The 11,965-nt window shown below is 41.1% G+C and overlaps 1 protein-coding gene across 1 annotated transcript in view; it reads left to right on the forward strand.

Annotated features, from left to right (window-relative positions):
* The first annotated feature begins 444 nt into the window (after positions 1–444).
* LOC143029029 (uncharacterized) overlaps positions 445–11,965 on the forward strand; it is a 29,171-nt gene continuing 17,650 nt past the window's right edge. Inside the window, exon 1 of the mRNA XM_076191368.1 lies at positions 445–694. Within this exon, the coding sequence (XP_076047483.1) occupies positions 491–694 (204 nt within the window). The 5' untranslated portion in view covers positions 445–490. The remainder of the gene's footprint in view (positions 695–11,965) is intronic.

An 11,965-nucleotide genomic window follows, 5' to 3' on the forward strand; every position in this document is an offset into this window, starting at 1 on the left:
TGATGTTAATGTTTGGTTAAGTGAACAACTGTCTCGGGTTTGATCTTGTGTTTTGGCGTTAATGTTGACCTTGAAGTTTGTATAGGTGGTGTTGGTGTACGCGTTTACTTCAGCATAATCAAACATCAACATTAGTATTAGAATTTAAATTAGAGCTCCAGAGTTATAAGGTTTGAGAGTTAGAGCTGGTGTCGGAGACGGCGGTGGCCGGACCCTGCTTGGTACCAGTGCCAGGGACGGACGATGATGGCGCGGCGTCGGCGTCGTGGCGTCTCGTGCAGACCATGCCCGAGACCCCGCCTCCCGCCTCCCGCCACCACCCACAGCCGCCGCCACTACCACCCACCACCCACTAGACTAAGCCACCCGCCGCCACCCCACCCACTGCCTCTCCAGAGTGAGATTGTCAGCCAATCGTGAAGCAGTTGTGTCCAGACGCTCAAAGTCGTGTGTTGGTCCGTGGATCTCTGGCGGGCCAAGAAAACCCCTGATGTCTGTCAAGGGTCGTGTTCCTGCGGCCGAAGCTGTCACCTTGGCCCCAAGTGTTTTGGCAGTAGGGTCAAATTGCAGTCACCTGTACCCTGTGGAGGATTTTTCCAGAGTCTTCGGATACACAAGGCTGTGGCAAAACGGAACGCTCCAAGTGGCTTGCTGGTGTAGTAGTGCCATCTTCGACTGCAAACTCAGCATCTATGTGCGTATGTGTGTATGTGCGTGTGTGTGTGTGTGTATTTGTGTATGTTAGGTCAGCATTTTCCGCAGATTTTTCTATGCGATATATGAAACTCTCATCCGCGAGAATAAAGGTTGTTGATCACGAGTCGAGCACGTGGCCAAAGACCTTAGTGAGTCAGTGCATTAAGTGCATTTAGCCTACTTCCCTCCTTCAGTGAAGAACCTTTCTTTAGGAGAGAATAAAATCGTCTGGCGCCGGACAAGTGTACTCGATGTCTCGTGGCCCTTCTTCTCTCTCTCTCTCTCTCTCTCTCTTTCTCTCTCTCTCTCTCTCTCTCTCTCTGTCTCTCTCTTTCTCTCTCTCTCTCTCTCTGTCTCTCTCTCTCTCTCCCTCTCTCTTGGGGGCAGCGCCCATCGCCCCATCGAAATCGTCCAAAGTCTGACCAGAAAAAAGCACACAAGGTACATCATTATCTTCCACCAGATCGATGCACCCAATGAAGCCAATGCCAAAAAAGGCACACCATCTGCAGCTCGTGCGCGCGTGCGTACACGTGTGTGTGTATTCACCTAATTGTCGTGTATAGGAAAGGACTAACGCTAGTGTAATCCTACCTCTTACTCTACAATTAGCATACCTATTTTTAAAACAGTGCATGTGTGTGTGTGTGAATTCAGAAATTATTTCTATGGGCACTTTCTCCACCTCGCTCGCTCGCCCTCTCCACCCTCCTGTCCTCCCGCCGGCGCCTTTCGTTCTCAGCAGACCTGACGGGTCATTCCACGCTGTCTCTGGCATCTCTCTCAAAGTACCGGAGAAGTTAATAATAGAAGTTGGAGTGTTTTTACCTTTTTTGTATTTTACCTTCGTTACTTCCTGGAATGTGCGTGCGTTTGTGTGTGTGTCTGTGTGTGTGTGTCTGTGTGTGTGTCTGTGTGTGTGTGTGTCTGTGTGTGTGCGTGCGTGTTTGTGTGTATGTGTGTGTGCGTGTTTGTGTGTATGTGTGTGTGTGTGTGTGTGTGTGTGTGTGTGTGTGTGTGTCTGTGCGTGCGTGTGTGTCTGTGCGTGCGTGTGTGTCTGTGCGTGCGTGTGTGTGCGTGCGTGTGTGTCTGTGCGTGCGTGTGTGTCTGTGCGTGCGTGTGTGTCTGTGCGTGCGTGTATCTGTGCGTGCGTGTATCTGTGCGTGCGTGTATGTCTGTGCGCGCGCGCGCGCGTGTGTGTGTGTGTGTATCTGTGCGTGTTTGTGGGCGCGCGCGCGCGTGTGTGAGCGTGTGTTTGTGTGCGTCACAAAAGTTTTACGATGCTTGTTTGGCAGTGGAGATTACCCATTTCACCTCATAAATGCATGAATAATATCCCTTTCTTTCCTGTAATAGAGCCTATCTTCTCGGGAGAAGCCCCAGTCCCCTGGGCATTGCACTCCCAAGCAAGCAATCCCTTACCCATTTTTTTTTCTTTCTTTTTCAGTTTCAGCTATAAATCAAACTGATGTTGGTGCTAATTGTTCTATACATGTCTACATTCTCTTCAAACGTGTCAATCTTTAGATGATAGTGTCATCCAAAGCAAGGCAGTAAAAAGGCTCCCCCTTAAGAAAGGCTACAACATCCGGCCCGCGGAGCCCAGAGTCCCCTCTGGGACCCAAAGGGGGTGTGGGTGGCAGGAATGGGGCCTTATACCGTAAACTCAAACGAGTTAGTGAATGCACACCGGTTGCAATCAGTACTGAGGTGGTTCCATAGAGATGAAGGAAGAGAATGATAGGCTACGTTAGGCTGGGATACAGGATGAAAATGTCTAGGAAAAAGGCCAAAGCCTCTTTGACTGGCCCCCTCTGATCATTGTGACGTGTTTTGGAATTGTCTTTTTCGAAGCCTTTTCGTGTAGAAGTGCAAACCCACGCGATATAACAATAGAAAATTAGATAATTTTTTAAATTATGATACATTAACGTAATATACGTTATTCTTTGCGGAAATGATGGAAAAAGTTCCCAAAAGCTATGCACAAACAAATTTAGCCGCTTTGACTGCTTGAGACGCCATCTTTGTTTTGGTAGATGCGGAAGTCGAAGAAATTAAAGTATGATAAATTCGTCTATTCCAACCTAACCCAACCTAACCTAACCTACCTAACCTATCTAACCTGCATTTAGTAATACGGTACCTGTAATCCGAGAGGTCATCAGGGTGGTGGTTGTCGTCGTCGTCTCTGACTTCCGAATCCGTAAAAACAAAGATGGCGCCTAAAGGAGTCTACCCGACTTTGTGAATAGCTTTTAGTAACGTATTGATTTTCGCCAAGAAAAATATTGATTACATTGATATATTATAATTTACAAAATCAATATTGGTATATTTTCTAGTTGTGCACACCTACGCAATATAGCATTAGAAAATTAAAAATTAGTTTTGCAAATCATAATACATGAACGTAATATGCGATCTTGACGGAAATGAAGAACAAAAAACTTTGCTACAAGCAAATCTACTAACGAATGAAGCCGCTAGGATGCAGTCGAGACGCCATGTTGTCGTCTATCCAGTCCAGTCACTGTCAGACGATGGTTTTAACGTTGTGTACCGGGTGTTCTCCAACTCCAGGTGACGTTAATAAGCGCTGTTGCAAAGACAATAGGGCTTCCTTGGACTTTACAAGAGAACACGGGGTTCTGCCGTCGTCCGTTAATTGTCCGAGATACAATAATAATTAATCAGGCCGTCAGCATACGTGACGACGACAACGACCCGGATGATCTTTAGAATTTGAGGTACCGAATTACTAAATATAGGTTAGGTTACGTAGCTTAGTTAGGTTAAGTAGGTTAGGTTAGGTTAGAATAGACGAATTCATCATCTATTCATTTCTTCGACCTCGGGATCTATCAAAACAGACATGGCGTATAATTCAACCACTGCGATTTCGTTCGTTAGTAAATCAGTTTTAGCAATTTTTTTGTTATTAATTTCCGCCAGGAAAATCGCATATTACGTTGATGTATTATGATATACAAAATTAATAATTAATGTTCTATTGCTATATCGTGTAGGTGAGCACTTCTAAAAATTTACCTTAATACTTAACTTTCCTAATCCTACCTCGCGTAGGTGTGCATAACTGAAAAAATACTTTCATTTCTCTTGTATTCACAATATCTACATTTGTTCAGTCTGCGGATCTTTCCTGTTATTGCCCCACCACTAATTTTTTTTTTCTGTTGTTTTTGATTTTGTTTATCTTAGGTTAGGTTAGGTTAGGTTAACTTAACCTAACTTAACCTAACCTAAGATAAACAAAATCAAAGACAACAGAAAAATAAAAAATAAAATAGTGGTTGGGGCATTAACAGGAAAGTTCCCAGTCATCCCCTAGGCGACTCTAATTGGCTGAGGGAAACTGTGTCGTGAAGAAGTTTACCTCCATCTCTACATTGTAAAAAAAAATATATATCGCAAAAAATATTGATTGATATACTTCCTCCACATCTGGCTCTACGACAGTAGTTGTTTTTGTTGAAAACTTGGCTTGCCCGGTACGTCGTTTTCAACTGAGCTGTCTGACCTAACCTGAGCCAACCTGGTCCGTCCACCCAGAACGGGATGGCAGACCTAGCCCACTTGTTGGATCCTCCTAGCCCTAAAGTAATCTAACAACGCTGTGGGTTGTACTCCGAACCCCCTTAAATAGCCCCCCTAGATAGCTCCATACATAGATTCCCCTACATACCTCAGTCAATAAGAAGGCCGGGACGCATCTTGGCAATTACCTTGATTTTGGTGTAGCCAGAAGTGTTCATCAAGCTGAACAAAGGTCCGTCTTCTTGAAGTAAAACACAAGAATAGCACTTGCAGTCATACGTAGCATAAAAAAACTGGAAGGACATCGCGGTCCTTTTCATGGCACTAGTTTTCTTCATCCGGAAAAAAAAAACAAATAAGGCCCAACGACCACACTCGGCACAAACCAATTAAGCTAATATGGCGCCCGTTCGATTTGGTTTTCACTTTGAGACGAAGCAGCACTGTGGTTGGTGGAAATCGGTCCCGTGACTCGAAACAATTATGTCATTGGCTGAAGTGTCGATGCATTACACGGAGTTTCCGCAAGATGTCGCGGACGTCGATGACAAAAGGTGTAAACAGAAGGAGCAACGGTGGCTCGACTACCAAAAGCCAAGACCGTTTTCTTTCTTTAATTGCGTGGGGCAGAAATATGACATACTACTTTCGTATTTTCTCTTAAAGTTGAGTGTTCTATAGATTCACTGTTTTAAGATATCAGAGGAAGAGAAAAGTAATTAACTAAATAGTTAAATGAACAAACACATATATAAATAAATGAGTAAATAAATAGACAAATAAATAAATGAATAAAGAAGTGAGAGAATAAATGGATATTTGAATAAACATAATAATAGATAAATAGATATATAGTCAAATATATATAGACAGACAGAGACTCAGACAAATAGACAGACAGAAACTCAGACAAATAGACAGAAAAAGACTAGGCCTGAGACTAAGACAGAGATAGAGACGAAGAAAAAGGCAGAGACAGAAACAGACAGGACAGTCAGACAGATAGACAGATTGATATTTAGATAAATATTAAAATTATATTAATAAACAGATTAATTAATAATCAGTCTCCTCTCTTTTTCTTTCTCTTTCTCTATCTATCTATCTATCTATCTGTTTATCACTCTGTCTATCACTTTATCTATCTGTATCTCTATATATGTTTTTACTTATCTATCTTTCTATCTCTTTCTCTTTCTCACTCTCTCTCTCTCTCTCTCTTTCCCTTTCCCGAACGAGGTACTGGCTACATCTTTTATGTGCAGTCAACAGTTTAGGGAAATTTGTGACACCACTGCGGAACAAGTCACTCAGTAATATCTTATGCCTGGAGACCTTTTTTTGTGTATGTGTGTGTGTGTGTGTGTGTGTGTGTGTGTGTGTGTGTGTGTGTGTGTGTGTGTGTGTGTGTGTGTGTGTGTGTGTGTGTGTGCGCGCGCGTATGCGTGCGTGCGCCATCATCGCTTTACCTCCTCCTTTGTCTTTCCTTTATTGACAATTTCCCTACTGCGTACATCATTGTGTTCCCTATTGGAAACATTATTGGGAAGCTTGGTTTCGACTAGACACATTATACATATGTTTCATTTGCATTCAATGAATAGCCATTTTGTAACCTGGCCAGTACCAACCGTCTGCCTTAATGAATGCCTCTTTTAGTTTCCTTCCATTGTGAAAAAAAAAAAATCCAGAATTTATATCCTCTCTCCCTCAAAAAAAAAAAGAAAAAAAAATCTTTTCCCCCCGACTTCAACTACTGGCTCTCTAGTTTTCGTTCCTTCTTCCTTAGTTGCAGCCCTCTTTATCCAAGCATTCTTGAACCTGTCCTTGTCTGCTAGATCTCATACCTTATTGATTATCTCATTTACTGTAACTTGTGACCTGAAATTTATTATTTAGGGCTGGCTCTACTCCACCCTTTTCGGCGTTCACCTCATGTAAATGAGCCTTTTAATTAATTTTGTGCAGTAGATGAGATTCCCACACCTGTTGATATAATTTCTCCGACACTGTTCAGTTTAGGCTTCCACTTTATCATCTTTGACATAATCTGGTCCTCTTTCCATCTTTTATCACAGTTCAAACAAGCATTTGTTTTAGTATCCTCATAATTTTTCTCATTTTTATTTTTACCTTTTAATGGTCTACCTTTCACTTCAATTTTCTCCTCGAATTTCTGTTCATCTTTTTTCCCCCAATCAGTCCTTTGGCATTATTTCTATACGATTTGACCTTGGGATTATTACCCTCCAGCGCAGCGGTTCCAAACTTGTTCTCTCATGTATACCACACTTATGTAATTCTGTTCTTCAGCCTCCATGAGACCACAACTTCATCACTAAAGTTAATCGTTGTGCAACTAACGACGACTAGTTGTGCAACTAACGACAACTAGTTGTGCAACTGACGACAACTAGTCTCTGGCTTGTGGACGGACGGACCCTCTTGTGAAACTCTGTGGCATCCCCCCCCCCTAAGGGGTCACGGACCCCGGGTCGGGAGAAACTCTCTCTAGTGGATACGATGGATCATTTTTTTCTCCTTCTCAACTTTTGTTTTCCTCTCTCAAGTGTTACGTTTCTCATTTTTCTTCAGCATTAAAAGAATCACTTTATTGGAATAAACATAAAAATAAATTCATTATAGATTCCTGATCAGTAAGTTGTGTCTTTAAAATTAAGATCAACGCATATATTACACATATCCCGGGATGAAATACTGATATACTGCTAGTTTCTTCTCACTCGTATTTATCTGTTTTACCCATCCCATTTTCTTTATGCAAGTGTATCCATGACGTATTCCGGCCCCACCACGATCTTGCTTTCGCAATGATGATCGCGACATCGAAGCCTGCTTTCATCTGTCTTTCCCTTGACACAAGTACTAATCCCTCGAAGTCTCTCGTGACTACTTCCCCCTCCCCCAAGGCGCAATCAGTGCACTGCAATTACCTTTTGTCATTTCCAGTCCTTCGACTTTCATATCTAAGTCCTATGTTTCCCCCCTCTAAGTCTAGTATTGTAGCTGATAGCCTTTTTCATTATTGTGTGCATGTGTGTGTGCGTATGCGTTATGTGAGTTTTTGTTTGAACTTGTGTGTGCGTGTATTTTGTACACCTAAGTATATGTGCACATATATGTGCATGTGTCTATGAGCATGAAAGTATGTGTGTATTTGTTTAAATGCGTATGTATTTCTGTGTTGGCATTTCTTTGAAAGTGTGTATATATGTGTGCATTTATATATGCATGTATCTGTGGATGTGTGTAGGTAAATGAGTGCATGTTTGTGTACGTATATGTGTGCATTATGTGTACGTATATGTATGCATATATGTATGTGTATTATACGTGTATGTGTACATATTTGTGTACATGTGCATATGTACCTATGTGTATATGTCTGTGCATATGCATGTATGTGCTCATTTGTATATGTTCGTTTGTGTGTGTATATGTATTCGTGTAAGTGGCTGTGTGCACACATGTATATATGTATATATTTATATATATATATATATGTATATATATATATGTATATATATATGTATATATATATATATATATGTGTGTGTGTGTGTGTGTGTGTGTGTGTGTGTATTTACCTAGTTGTATTTTACAGGAAGGGGAGCTATGCTCATGGTGTGCCGTCTCCATATCTCATTTTATCTAGACTCTCTCTCTGTGTGTGTGTGTGTGTGTGTGTGTGTGTGTGTGTGTGTGTGTGTGTGTGTGTGTGTGTGTATGCATATGCATAAATGCGTATGTGTATATAACATATGTATATGTACATTATGGATACTAATCTATTTCATTATATACATCAAGATGTTTTTATGACTTTTTTTTACCTCTCGTCTGAAAGGAAATAAAACACTTTTGAGGGTCCCTTGCAATTCGGTGACTTAAATTTATGGTTTCCACTGAAACTTGAGGATGTTTTACTCATCTGGAGGGGTGGTCCCCAAAGTGATGGAGATTCATCTGCATATATTCATCCTTTCTCTCTGTCTCGCTCTTATATCACCTACTCGTAAGGTTCACATTCCCTGCCGCCTCGTGATCTCGTTTCTCTTTATCTCGTTCTTATGTCGCCTTTACTTAAGGTTCAGAGTCTGTATGTCTTCTTGTGCCGCCAATTGATTTTATTTGTTTGCCGAAAGTTCTCCTCGTCATTAGAGATAATATGTCATCAGTCCTTTGCCTCTGACAACAATCGCCTGGTGTTGGCCAGAGCCAAATTTGATGAGCCCAAATAGTTTCTCTGTTCCCAATCTTATATTCGGAACTTTCCAATATTCAAAGGGAAAACGCATTCCGAAAACATTCCAGGACATTAGGAAGCAGTATTTCCCGTATTCAGAATTTTCCTAATATTAGAGATTCCTGTAGTGAAGTGGTCGTTCCATCAAAGTCTTGACACACGTCGACACACGGTTAGACATAGTGGGAGAGCAGCAGGAGATGAAATGTGTCTTCTTGCTCTTCCTGAAATTGTGCCCCACTTGCTCCATTTTTTTTTTTTTTTAACCGTCACACGGCTTTCTTCAGCTAAGACGGTACTCTGGACAAGATAGGGTTAAGGCTAATTTTGATTAGAACAGGGGCTCCCAAATTAGGGCTGCGCCCCCTTGCCTCCCCCCCCCCCGGGGCCCCCAGAGAGGACACAAAGGGGGGCGTGATGGCACCAGTTCAGGAATCATTGTTTAATAAGAATAGTGAAATCATTCCAAGAACAAGTGTTTGTCATTACCTACGCGCAAAGTATAATCCTAACAATCACCCCAACCCGTCTTCTCTTAAAATATAAATAGAAAAAATATGTATAATTTAGAGAGAAAAAAATGTGTGGAGGGGCGTGCGGGCAGAGAAAAGGGGACGACGCCAAATGAGATTGTTTGGGAACCATTGGATTAGAATGTTTTCTACGTTTTAGGTATTTGATCAAACCAAAGCCAAACGACTTTAGTCGGATGACGTGAGCCCCAGCCACGAACAGGACGAGTCCAAATGCAATTGCTGGATTTTTCTGTCTATCACACATTAAGAAAAAGAAATTGTCGATTATGTTCACTCCTTTCATTGTTCCGAATACTGTTTCCATATCATCTACTGTTCCTCATTATTCTAATGTCGACTGTTTCAGCCTATTTGTTCTTTCTTCAAATGTTCTCGTATGTTTTTTCATCTCGTCCATGTTGTAGAATGTCCCTCTTATATATTAGTAAACAACGGTACAAGCCGCTCCATTATTTCTAGTTCTCTTACCTTCCGCCCTTTTGTATTTTGCTGTAATTGCTTCATTCCCCGTTTCATATTAATAACCTTTTCTTACTTTTTTCTGTCGCCAATAATTTCAATTTTTTTTTAAATTAATTCTCCACTTCTGGTTCCATTCATACCACTTATCTAAATCTTCAGCTCGAAATCCTCTTCTCAGGCTCTTCATGATCATGACATCGTCAGCAAATAGATTGGGATGACCGTTTGTTCCATCCATCACGTCACTGACATAGATCGGGAACGTTGCTGGTGCCCGAACCGAGCCCTGTGGGGCTCCACTAGTATCATCATATCCTTCACAAACGTCTTCATCAATTTGTTCTCCAGGAAGTTCTTCATTCATTCCAGCAGACTTTTTTTTAGTTATATATATTTCAATTTCTAGATCAGTGTATAAGGTATCTCACAAAACATATTTCGTGAGATGCCTTGTCAAAAACTTTCTCCAGATCAAGTTATGCATAGAATATCAACCCATTTTTAAGCAAAAAAAAAAAAAAAAAAAAAAAAAAAAAAAAAAATTGACGAATAGCCTTCCTTTCAAATATTTTTCTATATTTAACAATTGCTCACACATTTTGACTACTATGCTGGTCACGGCCACAACCCCATAATTTGGGCGTTTCTCTTGTTCTCAGTGTTAATAAGGACACAATTGCCCTTTCTCTCCAATACCTTGTTACTTTCCCTTCCTCTAAAGGAAATACAATCAATTCATCAGTTTTATTCATTACTTGTTCTCTATATTCTTTGAAAATCCAAATTGAGATCCCGTCAGGACACGGCGCGGTTTTTTTTTTTCTCACATCTAGCGCCTCCGTTTTCATGTCATTCAGCACTGTCTGTATATTCAGTTATTTTTCCCCATCTTCAAAATCGCTTTTCGCCTTAAATACAAACGAGAAAATCTTATTTAACATTTTATCTTGTATTTTTTGTTTGTGAACTATTCCATCTGCTATCAACTATGTTTCTTTATTGTATCTCAGCTCACCATCAGCAAATTTATAAAAGCAATCTTGGACCACTCTTACTTTAGTCAATTACATCCTTCCCATTTTTTTTCTTACATATTGTTTCTGATTTTCTTGTATTCCTCTCTTCTTCTATAGTTTGTTGATGTTTTTTCCTTCGTCTTACCTCATGAGCTATTTTCGATTTTTTCTTCATATATTTTCTTAAATCAATCTTTTCTTCAATTCCCCCCTTTTTTGCTACGAGTACGTGTTTTGCCACTCTTGAGTTGTGAGTATTAAAAAAGATGCTACATTTCTTCCATATTTCTCTTGTCTCCAAACTCTCCCCAGCTTGTTTCCTAAAAAAAAAAAGCATATACCTTTTTTCATTTGCCTTCACAAATTTCTGTCTCCCCCCGTATATATGATTCATACCTCTTTTGCAGTCATTAAAGCCAACTGGACTTCAAGAATTAAGTGATCACTCCCATAGGATATTGGTAATGCAAGGACTCGCCATTAACCTTTTTTTTTCTGTTAGCAGGAAACCCAACTCTGTTGGTGTGTCGTCTCATCTCACTATTGTAGTTTCTTCAACCCATTGTGTGTCTATGTTGTGCATATCTAAGAATACATTTCCCCTTCATTGTTCTTTTTCGCTCAATTCTCATTCCTCCCAGTCGCCTCCCAATGACTAAATCACTCAGCATTACTATGTATATTGTTGCCCTTTTACGTCCTCTCAAGTAATTGTTCATAACTGAACATCGTGTGGCATTCAACCTTGCTCGATCCATTCTCTTGTCTTACGGGAGAAGGTATATACGCCACCGCAATGTGTGTGTGTGTGTGTGTGTGTGTGTGTGTGTGTGTGTGTGTGTGTGTGTGTGTGTGTGTGTCTGTGTGCACCTGCGCGCGTGTGCGTGTATGTGCGTGCATACACATGCGCGTCAGCTCGTTCACGCGGTATTTTTTTGTTCTGATATGCATAATTTCGTCATCAAAATAAAATATGTCGGCGCACATCCTCCTCGCCGCGGTAAGGACCCCATTTGTGTGTTCATATGTAAATAATGGACAGCCAGACGCCGTTAAGCTTTGCTTTGTTTTATGACACAGAAGATCGCGTTGACAGTTGATGAATGATACCCACCTCTGGGGATACCAGGTATCCTTGGTACATAACTCACGATGTTGCTCCTGCAAAGCCCGAGACTCTCTTACATTCATCCACACTCGAAACCTGTCAAGGATTTTTAGCCGTCCGGGGACTGACGCGACCCCCCAGCACATAAACCAAATCTGGCCACAAATATGTGCCCCCCCCCCAAAAAAAAAAGGAAAAAGTGGACTACAAAAAATGGGTGGCCATAAAAACGTGGTAATCATAAAAATGTCACTGATGAAAAGAGAAGAATATTTGACTCATGAACCCCTTTCATCACACCGGACAGTACTCATCTCCTCGT

Source organism: Oratosquilla oratoria, chromosome 10, assembly GCF_046742065.1.
Source record: "Oratosquilla oratoria isolate Oo_2021 chromosome 10, ASM4674206v1, whole genome shotgun sequence".
Taxonomy (NCBI): Eukaryota; Metazoa; Arthropoda; class Malacostraca; order Stomatopoda; family Squillidae; genus Oratosquilla; species Oratosquilla oratoria.